This window comes from Manis pentadactyla, chromosome X (genome assembly GCF_030020395.1).
Source record: "Manis pentadactyla isolate mManPen7 chromosome X, mManPen7.hap1, whole genome shotgun sequence".
Classification (NCBI taxonomy): Eukaryota; Metazoa; Chordata; class Mammalia; order Pholidota; family Manidae; genus Manis; species Manis pentadactyla.
This window is the reverse complement of record NC_080038.1, coordinates 26,592,989-26,610,030: the sequence shown is the minus strand read 5'-3', so window position 1 is coordinate 26,610,030 and position 17,042 is coordinate 26,592,989. Positions and strand designations below refer to the sequence as shown.

The 17,042-nt window shown below is 35.2% G+C and overlaps 1 protein-coding gene across 1 annotated transcript in view; it reads left to right on the top strand.

The window, feature by feature from the left end:
* The window catches only part of DMD (dystrophin), a 2,193,636-nt gene that overhangs the window by 702,147 nt on the left and 1,474,447 nt on the right, over positions 1–17,042 (top strand). The window contains exons 14-15 of the mRNA XM_036917975.2: positions 14,274–14,375; positions 14,497–14,604. Of these exons, the coding sequence (XP_036773870.2) occupies positions 14,274–14,375; positions 14,497–14,604 (210 nt within the window). The remainder of the gene's footprint in view (positions 1–14,273; positions 14,376–14,496; positions 14,605–17,042) is intronic.

Below are 17,042 nucleotides of genomic sequence, written 5' to 3'. Positions count from 1 at the left end.
CCAGTACCACATTGTTTAAATTACTATAGCTTTATTGTAAATTTTTCTATCTGCTAGTACTGTAAAATAAAAATTGAACCAGATAGTTAAATGAGGGAGGAAGAATTTATTCAAGACTATTGCAACTAAGGATCAAGACAATAGGAGAGAGACTGAATTCAGTCCCACTGAACAAAAGGAGTGAGAGTTTGTACATGGTATGATGAGCTAATGTAAAGCACTGGAGGATGTTGTGGGGTTAGTAGTCAACATGATTATGTCATCTGTGTTTGCTAATTGTCCCTCCCACAAAGTCTGGGAGACAGAGGCATTATCTTTCGTGATATTTACATTTCAAAGGGATGGCTCCCAATCCCTGAGAAAAACATTCTTGGGTTATAGAATATTTACATCTCATGGCCAACAGGCATATGAAAAGATGCTCCACATCGCTAATTACCAGGGAAATGCAAAATAAAACTACAATGAGATATCACCTCACACCAGTTAGGATGGCCAGCATCGAAAAGACTAAGAACAACAAATGCTGGTGAGGATGCAGAAAAAGGGGAACCCTCCTACACTGCTGGTGGGAATGTAAAGTAGTTCAACCACTGTTGAAAGCAATATGGAGGTTCCTCAAAAAACTAAAAATAGAAATACCATTTGACTCAGGAATTCCATTTCTAGGAATTTACCCAAAGAATACAAGTTCTTAGACTCAAAAAGACATATGCACCCCTATGTTAATTGCAGTACTATTTACAATAGCCAAGATATGGAGGCAACCTAAGTGTCCATCAGTAGATGTATGGATAAAGAAGATGTGGTACATATACACAGTGGAATACTATTCAGCCATAAGAAAGAAACAGATCCTACCATTTGCAAAAACACGGATGGCACTAGAGGGTATTATGCTCAGTGAAATAAGCCATGCAAAGAAAGACAAGTACTAAATGATTTCTCTCATTTGTGGAGTATAATAACAAAGCAAAACTGAAGGAACAAAACATCAGCAGACTCACAAACTCCAAGAAGGGACTAGCAGTTACCAAAGGGGAGGGGTGGAGTAGGGCAGGTTGGGAGGGAGGAAGAAGGGGATTGAAGAGTATTATGATTAGTATACATGGTGTAGGGGGGATCATGGGGAAGACAGTCTAGCACAGAGAAGACAAGTAGTGACTCTGTGGCATCTTACTACACTGATGGGCAGTGACTGCAATGGGGTATGGGGGGGAGAGTCAATAATATGGGTGAGTGTAGTAACCACAATGTATGTTTTTCATGTGAAACCTTCATAAGAGTGTATGTCAATAATACCTTAATTTAAAAAATTGGAATAAAAAGTATTTACATCTCAAAAAACGCAGAGAAAAATTTATAATTGCAAGTTTTCTTAAGTAAATTTTCTAAGAAAATGGAGGTCAGGAGCCTGTAGTCTAAAGTTTAGTCCAGCAGAGGGGAAGACTAAATCTATCTTAACCAGTGTCAGTCCTTTTTTAAAATTTAGCTTGGCTTGTTTCATTAATTTGCATTTCCATATAAATTTTAAAATCAACTTAACTCTCCCATCCCTCCCAAAGAAATCTCTGCTGTGAGTTTAGTTTGATTTTATTGAATATATAGATTAATTTGTGATGAATTTATATCTTTATTGTATAAAGTGTTTTAATTATGAATAGGGAATAGCCTTCCATTTTTTTAGGTCTTTATTTTCTCTCAATAATGTTTTATGGTTTTCAAAATAGTGGGTCTTAGACTTTTTATGAGATTTATTCCTAGGTTTTTGATATTTTTGCTGTTCTTGTAAATTGTCTATTCTTAAAATCTCATTTTCAATTTCTCTGTTGCTAACATGGAAAAATACAACTTGTTTTTTTTCCCTTGACCTTGTATCCAGAGACATGCTAAATTTACTTACTAATTTGAATAGTTTATTTATAGCATCACTCAGATGTATATATACAGGTTATTTGTTAAGTGATGACAGTTTTACTTCTCCCTTTCTAGTCATTATTCATTTTACTAACTTTTCTTGGGTTTTTGTGCTATACACTCTAATGCAATCAGGTTATTGGTTAATATACTGTTTCTTATTGTTTGTCTCAGAGATGAGGATTATAGTAAATCACCATAAAGTATGATATTTCCTGTAGGTTTGTAGATGTCTTTTATCCGTAGTTTTCTAAGAGGTCTTATTATTTACTGAGAGCTGAATTTTATTCAACTTCTTTTCAGGATCACTAGAGATTATTAAATTTTTCTTCTTTATTTCGTTAATATATAAAATAATCTTGCCTCATATTCTAAGAGTAAATAGCCTTGGCATTCCTGAGATAAATCAAACATGGATGATATGTATAATCCTTTTTATTTGTCGCTAGATTTCTCTGCTAACATTTACAAACATTTGGTTGAGAGTTTTCCTGTTGTGTCCATGAAAGTGTTTGGCCTGTTGCTTTCCTTTCTTGTAATATGCTTGCTAGGTTTTAGTACCTGATTGTACAGGCTGGGAACTTGCCATTTGCACTTGGGATTCTCTTTATGGGGAAGTTATAAATCAAAGATTAAATATATTTAATAGACATAAGGCTTCCTATTTTTAATTTTAATTTTTTAATTTTATCTCCATTTTCCAGAGTTTCCATTTTTTTTGTCAGTTTGAGTAGTTTGTGTGTCTCTAGGAATTTTCTATTTATCTAAAATATATTATCATAAGATCTATTTGATTCATGTGGTATTGAATAATATTTTTATTAGTCATCGATAATTGAAATTTGGGAAATGTGATATAAAACTATGAATTTCTAGCCTTATTGGGAAAAACAAGTGACCTTGGCCTGTTTTCCTGCATATTAACCTCAGTAGGAATTAAATAACTCAGCCCCTTGTAGCTGAGCTCTCCATTTAGCTTCAATCCCCATCACCCCCATCCTCTTATACCTAGGTTATTTTGTGCATTTTATTATGTATACATGTTAGAATTTGTGATTCTTTAAATATGGAGTATTCCATTGCCAAGAATTAGAATGAAGCATAGAGGGATATCTGTTTTCACTGACTTCTTTACAAATAAGGTGCATAATGGACCGTGCTCCTGGTTTAAAAGTGTAAAAGATTTTCAACTTTTTTACTTTTACAAACATAAGCCTTAATAGACTATAGGTAAAATACAAAAACCTACTAATGTTCGTGTCATGCTGAAATGTTTCATTTCATTCTGTATTAAAATTCTGTTGAGCTCTAGATTAATCACATCTGGAAGCCAAAGCTGATTTTTCTATCAACTGAAATTCTAAATCCTTACCAGTCAACAAGCATCTCAATAATTCATCACTGTTTTCAGGACTTTTTCACATTTGTTGGCCTGTCTGACCTTAGAAGTGAATTGTTTAGGAAGGTGCCAAGGCAGGTCGTATTGTTTCTATTTCACTAGTGGGAAAATGAAACCATAGCAAGATTAAGAGTAGGTGACAGATATTACCAAGTTGGGCAACAGAAGAGCTGGAACAAAAATTCAGGCAATCTGTACTTTATGTCTAGTGATGTGTATAGCAGGTGAGCAGATTCAGAGATTCAGCTTTATGGTTAGTGTGCTTAGTAAGTGTTACAAGATCTAGAATTTGAGGTAGAGAGGACAGTACTTCACATGGGACTCTCAATCCCTATTGGTCTTCAGATTGACCATAAGTAGCTCTGTTGTTACCATGAATGACTGGTAGGCGTGTATTTAATGGAGGTGAAAGAAAAAAAAGGTTCTAAGAATACTTGGGAGAAAAGCTCCCATATTGATAACCACAGTGGTTGTATTCAGCTTTGAGACATTTATATGCTATGTGAAATTCATGTATTACTGCACAAGACATTTAACAGAAAAGAAGTTCGGAGTCTGTGAGGCATAAAACAGTAAGGGACAGTCAAACCTCAAGCTACCAAAGAATGCCTGGGAATGTGACAGACGTTGGAAATAATGCAGTCATGCTTGCATGCTCCTTAGGATTCCTCCTTTGGATTTTCTGGTATCCCAACTGAGTAGACTGGTGGGAGCTGGAGAGTACAGTTTCTTAAGCTTCCACAGAACACTAAATAATAGCCCAGAGATAATAAGAGCAATAACATCAACAGGGCCCTTCCAGATTTATTCATTAGCACTTTATAAACTCATAAAAATAAATAATATATGGAACTGACAGTAACAGCAGAGAGGAACATGCTTCTTCAAGTTAAAAATCTCACTACGTTTTTAGCATAATTACCAAGGCAGAGTCTCCTTAGTGAATCAGTCATATTTACCTTTCAAAAACAAGTCTTTGCAAATTGCACATGTTCTTGATCTGGAAGTGTACATATTTTCTGATTTTTAAAAATATTTTAAATGCAGAGTGAAAATGTCAAAAATGTTTCTAGTACCAATTATAACATTAGGCTTCAAATCCAAGTCAGATAGGTTAGATATAATATTTATTTCAATCTCATCAAACTTCTACTAAAATACGAAGACTCAAAAAGGATTCAGCATCTGTGTATCTCACTGTAGCTTATGTGGCACAAATCAGAAGGCCTGTTTTTGTTTTTCTTTATGTTGAATGTTGTACTAAAGTGAATGGCATCAAGAATGAAAATGGGCCTGCAGCCAGGTGGATCTGAGGTCAAATCCCAGATGTTCAGTCCTGTGGCCTTTGTGGCTTTAGACAAGTTCCTTAACTCTTCTGAGTGTCAGTTTCCTCAGCTGTAATGCAGAAGTCACAGCCATGAGTTCCTTGAGTTTGTCGTGCATTATCACAGGATCATTTAAACAGGAGACTGTTATTTTCAGAGAAACTGCCAGTGTTTCCTAATATATGAAAACATGTTTTCCACTCTGGACCATATGGTACACAGTGAAGATATAAGGCATGCCATTTTGTAGTATGCTGCTTTGGTTAACAGTATGTAAAACCATGTGAAATTGAGAAGAGGGTCCTAGTGCTGGCTAAACATTAGTCAGAAGTACTCTGCCCCATTCCTAGCCTCATAAAGAGTGTTATTTTATGTCTTTCTGTTATTTGATGTTACTTCCATCTCACCATCAGTCAGGTGAAGTTGGGTATCCTTTTTAACAGTATAGTTTATAAAGTAAGAAAGAAAAATCAAGAAATGGTTTTTTTCAGAAGGCTCATGACACATAAAATTCATTTAGCTGGGGAGTATATTCTAGGGTTCTAAATCACAATAACATACATGGACTGCTTGCTCTCTCTCTCATAAACCCCAGTTTCTGCTGCATTGTGTGCTCCTTGGCACATAATTGTTCTTTCCTTAGTGGGCATACACCTGGGAACAACTTATCTCTTAATGCCAATCTTGATGGGCACATTTTAGTTCTTACATTCCATCACTGACTTCAATAAACTCAAGGGTCAAGTCAAAATACCTAAGTTTTACCTCCCATGCTTGCAAAGTTTCCTCAGTTGCCTTTATCCAAATGTTCCTTTGATAGTCAGTTTTTTACTTTTGCGTTGAAAAACCAACTCATCCACACAAAGGAACTCAGATGAAAAATGTCCTTGGCATGTATAACAATATGAGCTGTGAATTAAATGGGAGGGAATAGTCCTCCCTATTGTAGATCTAAGTAAGCAGAGATGATAATGGAGTTGTTACTTAGCCCATGAAAATGCGTTAGAGTCAGTGAACTGACCTTTAGCTTCTCTTACTGCTGAGACAAAATGAGGACATATATACAAATTAATTTCCTCTTATCACTCCATTAGATATTACAACTCATTTTTCATTTATGTGCATAAAGTTTACCTAGCTTTACAAAAATATGCATTGTTTCTAAAAGCTCAAGGGATTTCTATGCATAACTAGAAACTCAGAGAACCACTGACTTTTTCTCTACAGAAGAGGTTTCTAATCCTAATGTAGTGATTTTTTTAAGGTATCATTGATGTATAATCTTATAAAGGTTTCACATGAGCAACATTGTGGTTATTACATTCACCCATATTATAAGTCCCTACCACCACATTGCAGTCATTGTCCATCAGCATAGTAAGATGCTATAGAGTTACTACTTACTTGTCTTCTCTGTGCTATACTGCATTCCCTGTGACCCCCTGATACTATGTGTGCTAATCATAATGCCCCTTAATCCCCTTCTCCCTCCCTTCCCACCCCTTCACCTTAGGTAACCACTAGTCCCTTCTTGGCATCTGTGAGTCTGCTGTTGTTTTGTTTCTTCAGTTTTGTTTTGTTGTTATACTCCACAAATGAGTGAAATCATTTGGTATTTTTCTTTCTCCGCCTGACTTATTTCACTGAGCATAATGTCCTCTAGTTCCGTCCATGTTGTTGCAAATGTTATGATTTGATTTCTTCTTATGGCTGAATAATATTCCATTGTGTAGACATGCTACATCTTCTTTATTCTTTCATCTACTGGTGGACACTTACATTGCTTCCATACCTTGACTACTGTAAATAGTGCTGTGATAAACATAGGGGTGCATATATCTTTTTGAATCTGGGATCTTGTTTTCTTTGCATAAATTCCTAGGAGTGGAACTCATGGGTCAAATACTATTTATATTTTTAGTTTTTTGAGGACCCTCCATATTGCTTTCCACAATGGTTGAACTAATTTACGTTCCCACCAGCAGTGTAGGAGGGTTCCCCTTCGCATCCTCGGCAGCATTTGCTGTTCCTTTTTAATGTTGACCATCCTAACTGGTGTGAGGTGGTATCTCATTGTTGTTTTAATTTGCATTTCCCTGATAACTAGCGATGTTAAGCATCTTTTCATGTGTCTGTTGGCCATGTGAATTTTTCTTTGGAAAAGTGTCTATTCAGATTCTCCACCCATATTTTAATCGGGTTATTTGCTTTTTGGCTGTTGAGGCATGTGAGCTACTTATATATTTTAGATATTAACCCCTTACAATATATATCATTTATAAAATATATTCTCCCATACTGTAGGATGCCTTTTTGTTCTGCTGATTGTGTCCTTTGCTGTATGGGAGCTTTTTAGTTTGATGTAGTCCCATTTGTTCATTTTTTTATTTTGCTTCCCTTGCCGCAGGAGATATGTTCAGGAAAAAGTTGCTCATCTTTATATTCAAGAGAGTTTTGCCTATGTTTTCTTCTAAGAGTTATATGTTTTCATGATCTATATTCTAAGAGTTATATGTTTTCATGATCTACATTCAGGTCTTTGATCTGTTTTGAGTTTACTTTTGTGTATGGAGTTAGACAATAATCCAGTTTCATTCTCTTACATGTAGCTGTCCAGTTTATCTTAATTGTGAGTTTAGACTGTTTATTTGGGATTGTTTTTAAGTCTTGAGGTAAACCTATGTTTCTATATACTTTCCCCTTACAACTGCCTTCACTGTATTCCACAGGTTTTGGGCTGTTGAGTTGTTGTTTTCATTTGTCTCCATATGTTGCTTGATCTCTGTTTTTATTTAGTCATTTTCCACTGACTATTTAGAAGCATGTTGTTTAGCCTTCATGTGTTTGTAGGCTTTTCTGTTTTCTTTGTGTAATTTATTTGTAGTTTCATGCCATCGTGGTCTGAGAAGCTGATTAATACAATTCAGTCTTTTTGAATTTATTGAGGCTATTTTTATGGCCTTCTATGTGATCTATTCAGGAAAATGTTCCATGTACACTTGAGAATAATGTGTATCCTGCTGCTTTTGGGTGGAATGTTCTGTAGATATCTGTTAAGTCCATCTGATCTGATGTATTGTTCATTGCCCCTGTCTCCTTACTTTCTAGTTGATCTGTTTATTGATGTGAGTGTGTATTAAAGTCTCTTAAAATGAATGTGTTGCAGTCTATTTTCCACTTTAATTCTGTTAGCATTTGTTTCACATATTTAGGTGCTTCTATATTGGGTGCATAGATATTTTTAATGGTCATATCCTCTTGTTGGACTGAGAGGTTTATCATTATGTAATGTCCTTCTTTGTCTTTTGTTGCTTTCTTTCTTTTGAAGTCTTTTTTGTCTGATACAAGTGCTGCAACTCCTTTTTTTTCTCCCAATTATTTGCATGAAATATCTTTTTCCATCCCTTCACTTTTAGTCTGTGTATGTCTTTGGGTTTGAAGTGAGTCTCTTGTAGGCAGCAGATAGATGAGTCTTGCTTTTTTTATCCATTCTGTAACTCTGTCTTTTCATTGATGCATTCAGTCCATTGACATTTATGGGGATTTTTGATAAACATATACTTATTTTCATTTCAGGCTATGGATTTGTGGTTACTAAAGGTTCAAGGGCACCTTCTTTACTATCTAACAGTCTAACTTAACTTGCTTATTACACTATTATAAACACAATCTAAGGATTCTTTTTTTCCTCCCTTCATTTTCTTCTTCCTCCCCTCTTTATATGTTAGGTGTTGTGTATCCCTTGACTGACTTTCTTGGTAGTTGATTTAATTTTGCATTTGCTTAGTAATTGATCTACTTCCTTTAATGTGGTTTTATTTTCTCTGGTGACAGCTATTTAGCCTTGGAAGGACTTCCATTTATAGCAGTCACTCCAAAATACACTGTAGAGATGGCTTGTGGGAGGTAAATTCCCTCAACTTTTACTTCTCTGGACATTGTTTAAACCCTGCTTCAAATTTAAATGATAATCTTTCCATGTAGAGTATTTTTGGTTTGAGGCCCTTCTTCTTCATTGCACTGAATATATCATGCCACACCCTTCTGGCCTGTAAGGTTTCTGTTAAGAGAAGCCTGATGGTAGCCTGATGGTTTTTCCTTTGTATGTGATCTTATTTCTCTCTCTGGCTGCTTTAATACTCTGTCCTTGTCATTGATCTTTGCCATTTTAATTATTATATATCTTGGTGTTGTCTTCCTTGGGTCCCTTGTGTTGGGATATCTTTGCACTTCCATAGCCTGAGAGACTATTTCCTTTCCCAGGCTGCAGAAGTTTTCAGCAATTATTTCTTCGAAGAGACATTCTATCCTTTTTTATCTCTCTTCTTCTTCTGTTACCCTTATAATGTGAATATTGTTCCATTTGGATTGGTCACACAGTTCTCTTAATATTCTTTCATTCCTAAAGATTCTTTTTTCTCTCTGTGCCTCAGCTTCTTTGTATTCCTATCTCTTATTTCTATTTCATTTACCGTTTCCTGTACCTTATCTAGTCTGCTTTTAAATCTCTCCATTGTATGTTTCATTTCAGATACTGTATTTTTCAAAGTTTCTGGCTCTTTCATGAATTCTTCCCTGAGGTCTTGAATATTTTTCTGTAGCTCTGTGAGCATGTTCATGATTTTTATTTTAAAATCTTTATCAGGAAGTTTGGTGATTTCATTTACACTTAGTTCTCATTCTGGTGATTGAGGGATTTTGGTTTGTAACAGGTACTTTTACCATTTTATATTCCTAATGGTTACTATGGAATAATAGCTTTGTGTATGTGGCACCCTCTAGTGCCCAGAAGCTCTACTCACTGGAGCTGTTCAGCCCCTGGAGCGATGGCGGGGGTTGTAGGCTCATGGTGCCAGTGCCTGTCTGAACTAAAGAGCTCTTCCCTGCTTCCTGGCTGCAGTGCCTGCCGCCACTGCCAGGGCCAGTGGGCCGAATGCATAGGTAGAAGCCTCTATGCTGCATCCTTGTAGCTGCCATACATGGGGCCACCCCCTGGGTGGCATGGCACAATGGCGGGGGCATCAGGTTTGCAAACCAGTGCTGGCTGAGAGGAAGTAGCTGCAGGCTGCGTATTGCAGTGGTGTGCCACAGCGCTGCATTGCCAGCCATGGGGATCGAGTGCCTGATACTCCTGAAAATTCCCCGCCTGCTGGGCTGAGGGTGCCCGGATGCTTTTATCCACCTGTCCTTTCTCCTGAGCAGCAAGCTCTGTGTAATCCTTGCCCCTTTAGCAGCCCTGTCAGTGATAGGAAGTCTGTCAAATTGCCTGCCTTTCTTTTGTCCTGTTGTGGCTGGTTTTGGGTACCTATTCTCTACAAGTGGCTGGAATTTCAGTCTCTCCCAGTATTCCTCCTTTCTTTGCTTTCCATCCCCTCTAATCTCCAGAGCACTATGTAATGTGGGTTTGTGCCCCTGGAATAGATCTCCAAGGGTGAATATTAAGCAGTCCTGTGCTTCAGTTCCCTCCCTGCTCCATTTCTCTTCTCCTGCTGTTTAGCTGGGTTGGGATAAGGTCTTGGTTCCTACTGGATTGCGGCTTTGCTACTTTGCCCTTTTCCATGAGGTCTTTTCTTTTCCTCAGATGTAGGTCATCTGTTGCGTCTTCTTTCTGGTTGCTCTTTCAGGATTAGTTGTATATGCTGTATTTTTCTGTTATATGTAGTTTTGGGAAGAGGTTTCTGCCTCACTTCTCACATCATTACCTTGTTTAATCCCCACAAACTGTAGTGATTCATAAAAAAATAAAAAGAAAATGTGTAGCTTCCTGCCAGTTCCATTTGATTCAATCCTTTGTACTTGTCTAACATTCTGGTTACATCACTCAGGCAGTGATAGGAACTGGCATCTTTGAGTGATGATAGAGTTGATTGATAATCTTCTAATTGCTTAGCTCTACCCTTTGTAATTCAAATTGCAGTCAATATTTCTAAGCAATAAATGTACATTTATAATAAATGAATTCAAATAAATATGAATTCAAGCACTATGTATATCTATTTATATTTGTGCACATGGCATTGCAAAAATCTGCCTGCAGGCAGACATGTAGCATATAAGCAAGCAATTTCTGGTTAACTTACCTAGTTTTACTGAAATCAGTAAAAAGCACTATGCCCATGTATATCAGAAATGATTTAGGTTCAGTTCATTGAGATTTTGTAGGAGTAAGATATATATAAGCAGTGGAATGTGTTATTAAAGGATATGTATGCTCCCTTGTGTTGGAAATCTTTAAAGAAGAATATACTTGAAGTCTAAACATCTACCTATTTGTAAAGATTTAATAACTACCTTTCTAGAATGAGTAGACTAAAATAGATGACCCTTGCTGTTTCTTAGAGGATTTGATATAAATAAATGATCAAGGAAAATGTAAATAACCACCAACACTTAGCTGGGTTAAAATTGCTTTCCAATACATCATCTTTTTTATTTGTAGCAATTCTTTAAGGGATTGGTGTGATGATTTTATTTGAGAGAGATTAAATGATTAAGCCATAAATTTCCTGAAAATAAAAACACTTGATTTGATGTGGAGGGGGATAATAATACGAATTCCTCAAAGAATTGCCAGAATTATTATGAGAAAATTAAATTATGTATTAAAAATGTTTAGTAATTTGAAGTCTACATGTTGATAATCCAAGCAATTTACCAACCTAAGACTTGAAACTAAGTTGTTTGCTCTGGATACTTTTATCCACAAAATCACAAAATGATAGTGTATTTCTTTTCAACAAATTGTTACAAATATGTTTTATTTGAACTATTTTAATTAATTTTACTCTAGTAATTGAAATGTGTTTGTTAAAATTTTCCCACTGTAACAAATACACTTTTACTTTGAATAACTTTAGTTTTGTGAGGTATTTTGTAATATCATGGAATCAGTCTCTCTTAAATATGTTTTTTATATTTGTCAGGGCTGCCAATACGAAATAACCAAGACTAGGTAGCCTAGTCAATAGAAGTTTCTTTTCTCACAATTCTGGAGACCAGAAGTCCAAAATTATTATACCAGTAGGTTCGGTTTCTTCTGAGGACTCTCTCCCTGGCTTGCAGAGAGCCACCTTCTCTCTGTGTACTTACATGGTTTCTCTTCTGTGTTCACACACCCTTGGTATCTTTTTGTATGTCCAAATTTCTTCTTGTGAGGACACCTGTCACATTGGATTGAAGCATACCCAGCTGCCTTATTTTAACTTAAAGTCCTTATTTAAAGTCCTTGTATTTAAAGGCCCTATCCTAATACAGTCATATTCTTGAATAGAGGGGGATAAGATTTCAACATATGAATTTTAGGGAAGACACAGTTCAGCCCATTACATCTGAATTCTGTTCATTTTTACACATAGTATGTGTTCAGTACATATTTGTTTAAATAAATTTGTGATTGATGAATGAGAGACTAATATTAAGTGTAAGTTAAATTAAATATTAGCTGAATTATAAACCTGCTTCAGTGAATTAATCAGATTTGTCAATTATCACTATTTGAATACAAAGGACACTTTCAATGACATTCTTAAAATAGTTGTTTTAACTTTGTTAATTATATACCTAAAGTAATATTATTATTTTTTTGTGAGTCATTCATATAGATACAAAAGTATGGTGCAAATATATCACATTAATAATTTTATAATTTCTATAAACTTAATCTTAAGCAATCTAGTATATGGTGGTCTTTCTTTGGACATATTTTATAGGATGCCCTAGTACAGTTAATAAATTCTAAACATCCATGTGTGAGATTACAAATCTAAGATGCTACTTCAGTGGACACTATCTTTGTCCTGTAGTACTGGAGAGAAGATGCTGTATCTATGTAGAAGTCTCCTTTCATTTTCTTTCACTTATGAAGGTGGTGCTACAGTTTGACTGTAGCTCCTCTCTTCATGACCCCTGTCTCCAATGGGGTTGAAGGTCTACAGTAAACATCCCACCATTTGACCTTTTATATGTGTGTTATCAAATCAGGAAGATAGTGTAGTTTATGACTCAGGGGTAAGATTTTCTGTTTTGGAGGCTAATTATTTTTGCTATTAATCCATTAAGAGACATGTTACATGCCATTTTACCTGATGCATACTGATACAATCATTAGGAAGTTCACTAAAAGAACTTGTAATATGTTTTAGAAAAAAATATCAAATACTTGGCTATAATAATTAAATGGTTAATATTTTCTAATTCATTGATTTATAGTGGTATATTTCCTGTGGATATCTTGCATCAGTCCTTCAGTGCTATGGCTTCAGTCATTAACATAATTCAAAGAGAGAAGAGACTGAAACCATACAATATATGAAAATCAGTTGCATTTTGCTGAAAGCAATAACATTTGTACTGACATTTCTGAAATACAAGTGAAAACTCACTTGTGACTGAGCTGCATATGATGAGTACATGATCATTTTAATACTATAGTAAATGTTTATTGCCTACTCCTTACCTTTGCATAACACTCCTTTGTGAAAAGATGGTAGACTAAACAAATTTTAGTAAAATTAGATAGGTCTCCAAGGCACCTAGCAATAGGTGGATTTCTTCTTGATGCTTGAATAAATTTGTACTTTTTGAATCATATATTAATATATTTTAGGGAAATCAATCCAAAGAAGTAGCATCAGGTAAGGTAGATTTTATGATGAGGCTTATTTAGATACCAAATATATTTAAAAAAATATGAGTTACAAACATTTTTTCTAGCTCTATTTCTGTATGAAATAAAACATGTCCATATTTTGAGATACTTCTAATTTTAAAGATCCAATAGCTATGCAAAAATAATTGTATTATGTATGAAAAAGTAATAAAAGTTGAAATTTTAAGCCCTGAAGTACATCATAATGGAGTTGAAATAAATGAGACTTCTTTTGTCTCAAAACACTCCCTTTGCACAGAAATCATCACAACACATACTTTTTCACCTAAAAACCATTGGTATTTGGTTTATGTTGCATATTGAAATAGTTGTGAAAATAGACATTAGAGACTTCCTAGAGCTATAGCAGTTATTATTCAGGGAATAGTACAATTTTCTCACTAGAATAGTTTAGTGATATAGTGAATATAAATATTTTGTAATAATAATCCAGATAATTTTTAAAGTCCACATGTGGATATAATTCAAGTCACTGATAATATTCTTGTATAAACAGGATATTAAGCAATTCTAATTATATAGGATTGCTTCAATTAAGAGTTTTTCAGGTATTCCTTTTAATAGTCATACATCTATCCTTTGGGGTGTATTTTCATACCTAAGAAAGATAAACATTTTACATTTTATCAATGCAAAATCCTTTTTATAGTTTTATGTATTTGCTCTCTTACATTTACTGTGCAGACATTTCAAGTAGTGTTATAGTGGTATAACTGCCTCAGACTTCATATAAGTATCTTGCATTTCAGTGTAAGGTGAAAGAGTAAATGAAATTATCTAAAGACAAATGAAAGACACAGTACTTACCTAATTATAAGCAGGAGCAGGAAGAGTGTCCTTAAACTCCTTATATACATAGAAGACTCAAAGTTAGATACGTTTACAAATGATTCATGCCATTTTTTAAATGAAATTCAGTTAATTAATTGCTTGCTAATGATGTGTTGGATGGTCTCTTCCCCAGGTACTGGGAGATCGATGGGCAAATATCTGTAGGTGGACAGAAGATCGCTGGGTTCTTTTACAAGAAATCCTTCTAAAATGGCAACGCTTTACTGAAGAACAGGTAAGTCATATGGTAGAAATTTTATCAGTGAAAGACATGGGGAGATGTTAAATATATAAGTGAAAGCATATGATGATCTATTTTAATAATTATTTTATTTGGGGGGGTTATTTTCTTGCAGTGCCTTTTTAATGCATGGCTTTCAGAAAAAGAAGATGCAGCGAACAAGATTCACACAACTGGCTTTAAGGATCAAAGTGAAGTGTTATCAAATCTTCAGAAACTAGCTGTATGTATTTTTTTAGTTTTTAGTCATTTTTAAAGAAACAGTAACAGTAACCCCAATATTTGATCATTTAATTCTTTCAAGTCTTAAAAGTTCAATGTTCTTGCTTAGATTGTAGTCTGTTCACCTATATCATATTGTTAATAACCTTGATTAAAATAAGAACAGCTATAGTATCATAGCTCAGGCTGCTATAACAACATACTGTATACTGAGTGGTTTAAACAACAGATATTGATTTCTCACAGTTTTGGAAGTTGGGAAGTCCAAGATCAAGGTGCCAGAAGATACAGCTCTTTTCTTTAAATTGAAGTATAATTGATATAGAGTCTTAAAGTACTTTCAAGTATAAAAGACAGTAATTTACCAGTTATGCACATTATTAAATCCTCAACCCAACTAGTGCAGTTACTCTCTGTCAACATAGGAATATGGTACAGAATCATTTCCTATATTTCCCATGCTGTATACCATCCTAATGACCAACTTACATTATGATTGAGAATTTTTGTGCCCATTTACTCACTCCCCACCCAGTTACCCCAATCCCTCCCTTCCTAACCACCCCAACCCCTTCCCGGTTGTAACCACCAGTCACTCAGTGTCTATGAGTCCACTGCTGTTTTGTTCATTTTGTTTTGTTTTGTTTTTAGATTCTACAGATAAGTGAAATCATGTGGTATTTGTCTTTCTTCACCTGGCTTATTTCACTTAGCATAATACCCTCTAGGTTCATCCATGTTGTCACAAATGGCAGGATTTCCATCTTTTTTATGGCTGAATAATATTCCATTATGTATATGTACCACTTCTTCTGTATTCCTTTATTGGTGGACATTTTGTTTGCTTCCATTTCTGGGCTATTATAAATTGTGTGACAATAAATGCAGGGGCACATGTATTTTTTTGAATCAAGGATTTTGTTTCCTTTGGGTAAATTCCTAGAAGTGTAATTACTGGATCCAATGGTATTTTAATTTGTAGTTTTTTGAGGAATCTCCATACTGCTTTCCATAGTGGCTGCACCAATTTATATTCCCATCAACAGTGTAGGAGGGTTCCTTTTTCTCCACATCCTCACCAACACTTGTTATTTCTTATCTTTTGGTAGTGGCCTTTCTAACTATGTGAGGTGATATCTCATTGTGGTTTTGATTTGCATTTCCCTGAGGATTAGTGATGTGGAGCATCTTTTCATGTTCCTGTTGACCATCTGCATTTTTTCATTAGAGAAGTGTCTGTTCAGGTCCTCTGCCCATTTTTTAATTGGGCCACTTTTTCTGATGTTGAGTTGTGTGAGTTCTTAATATATTTTGGAGGCTAAACTCTTACTGGATAAATCATTTACTAATATATTCTCACATACTGTTGGCTTCCTTTTTGTTCTGTTGATGGTGTCCATTGTTACACAGAAGCTTTTTAGTTTGATTTCATCCCATTCATTTTTTATTTTGTTTCCCTTAACTGAAGAGATGTGTCCAGGAAAAAAATTGCTCATGCTTATGTTCAAGAGATTTTTGCTATGTTTTCTTCTAAGAATTTTATGGTTTCATGTTGTACATACATATAGGTCTTTAATCCATTTCACGTTTACTTTTGTGTATGGAGTTAGACAGTAATCCAGTTTCATTCTCTTGCATGTAGCTGTCCAGTTTTCCCAGCACCAGTTATTGAAGAGACTGTCTTTTCCCTATTGCATGTTCATGGCTCCTTTATCATAAATTAATTGACCTTGCATGGGTTTACATCTGGGCTCTCTAATCTATTCCACTGATCTAGGGTCTGTTCTTGTGCCAGTACCATACTGTTTTGAATATGGTAGCTTTGTAGTATACCTTGAAATCACAATGTGTAATACCCCCAGCTTTGTTCCTCTTTCTCAGGATTGATTTGGCTATTCAGGGTCTTCTGTGGTTCCAGATGAATTTTAGAACTATTTGTTCTACTTCAATGAAGAATGCTGTTGGTATTTTGATAGGGATTGCTTTGAATCTGTAGATTGTTTTAGGCAGGGTGGCCATTTTGACAATATTAATTCTTCCTAACCATGAGCATGGGATTCATTTCCGTTTTTTGTTGTCTTTAATTTTTCTTATGAGTGTTTCATAGTTTTCAGAGTATAGTTCTTTGACCTTCTTGGCTAGGTTTATTCCTAGGTGTTTCATTCTTTTTGATGCCATTGTAAATGCAGTTGTTTTCCTGATTTCTCTTTCCGTTACTCCATCATTAGTATAGAGGAATGCAACAGATTTTTGCATATTAATTTTGTATCCTGTGACTCCAGTAGTTTTGTGGTGGATTCTTTAGGGTTTTTTATGTACAACATCATGTCACCTGCAAACAGTGACAGTTTGACTTCTTCCTTAACACTCTGGATGCCTTTTATTTCTTCGTGTTGTCTGAGTGCTGTGGCTAGGACCTCCAGTACTATGTTAAATAAA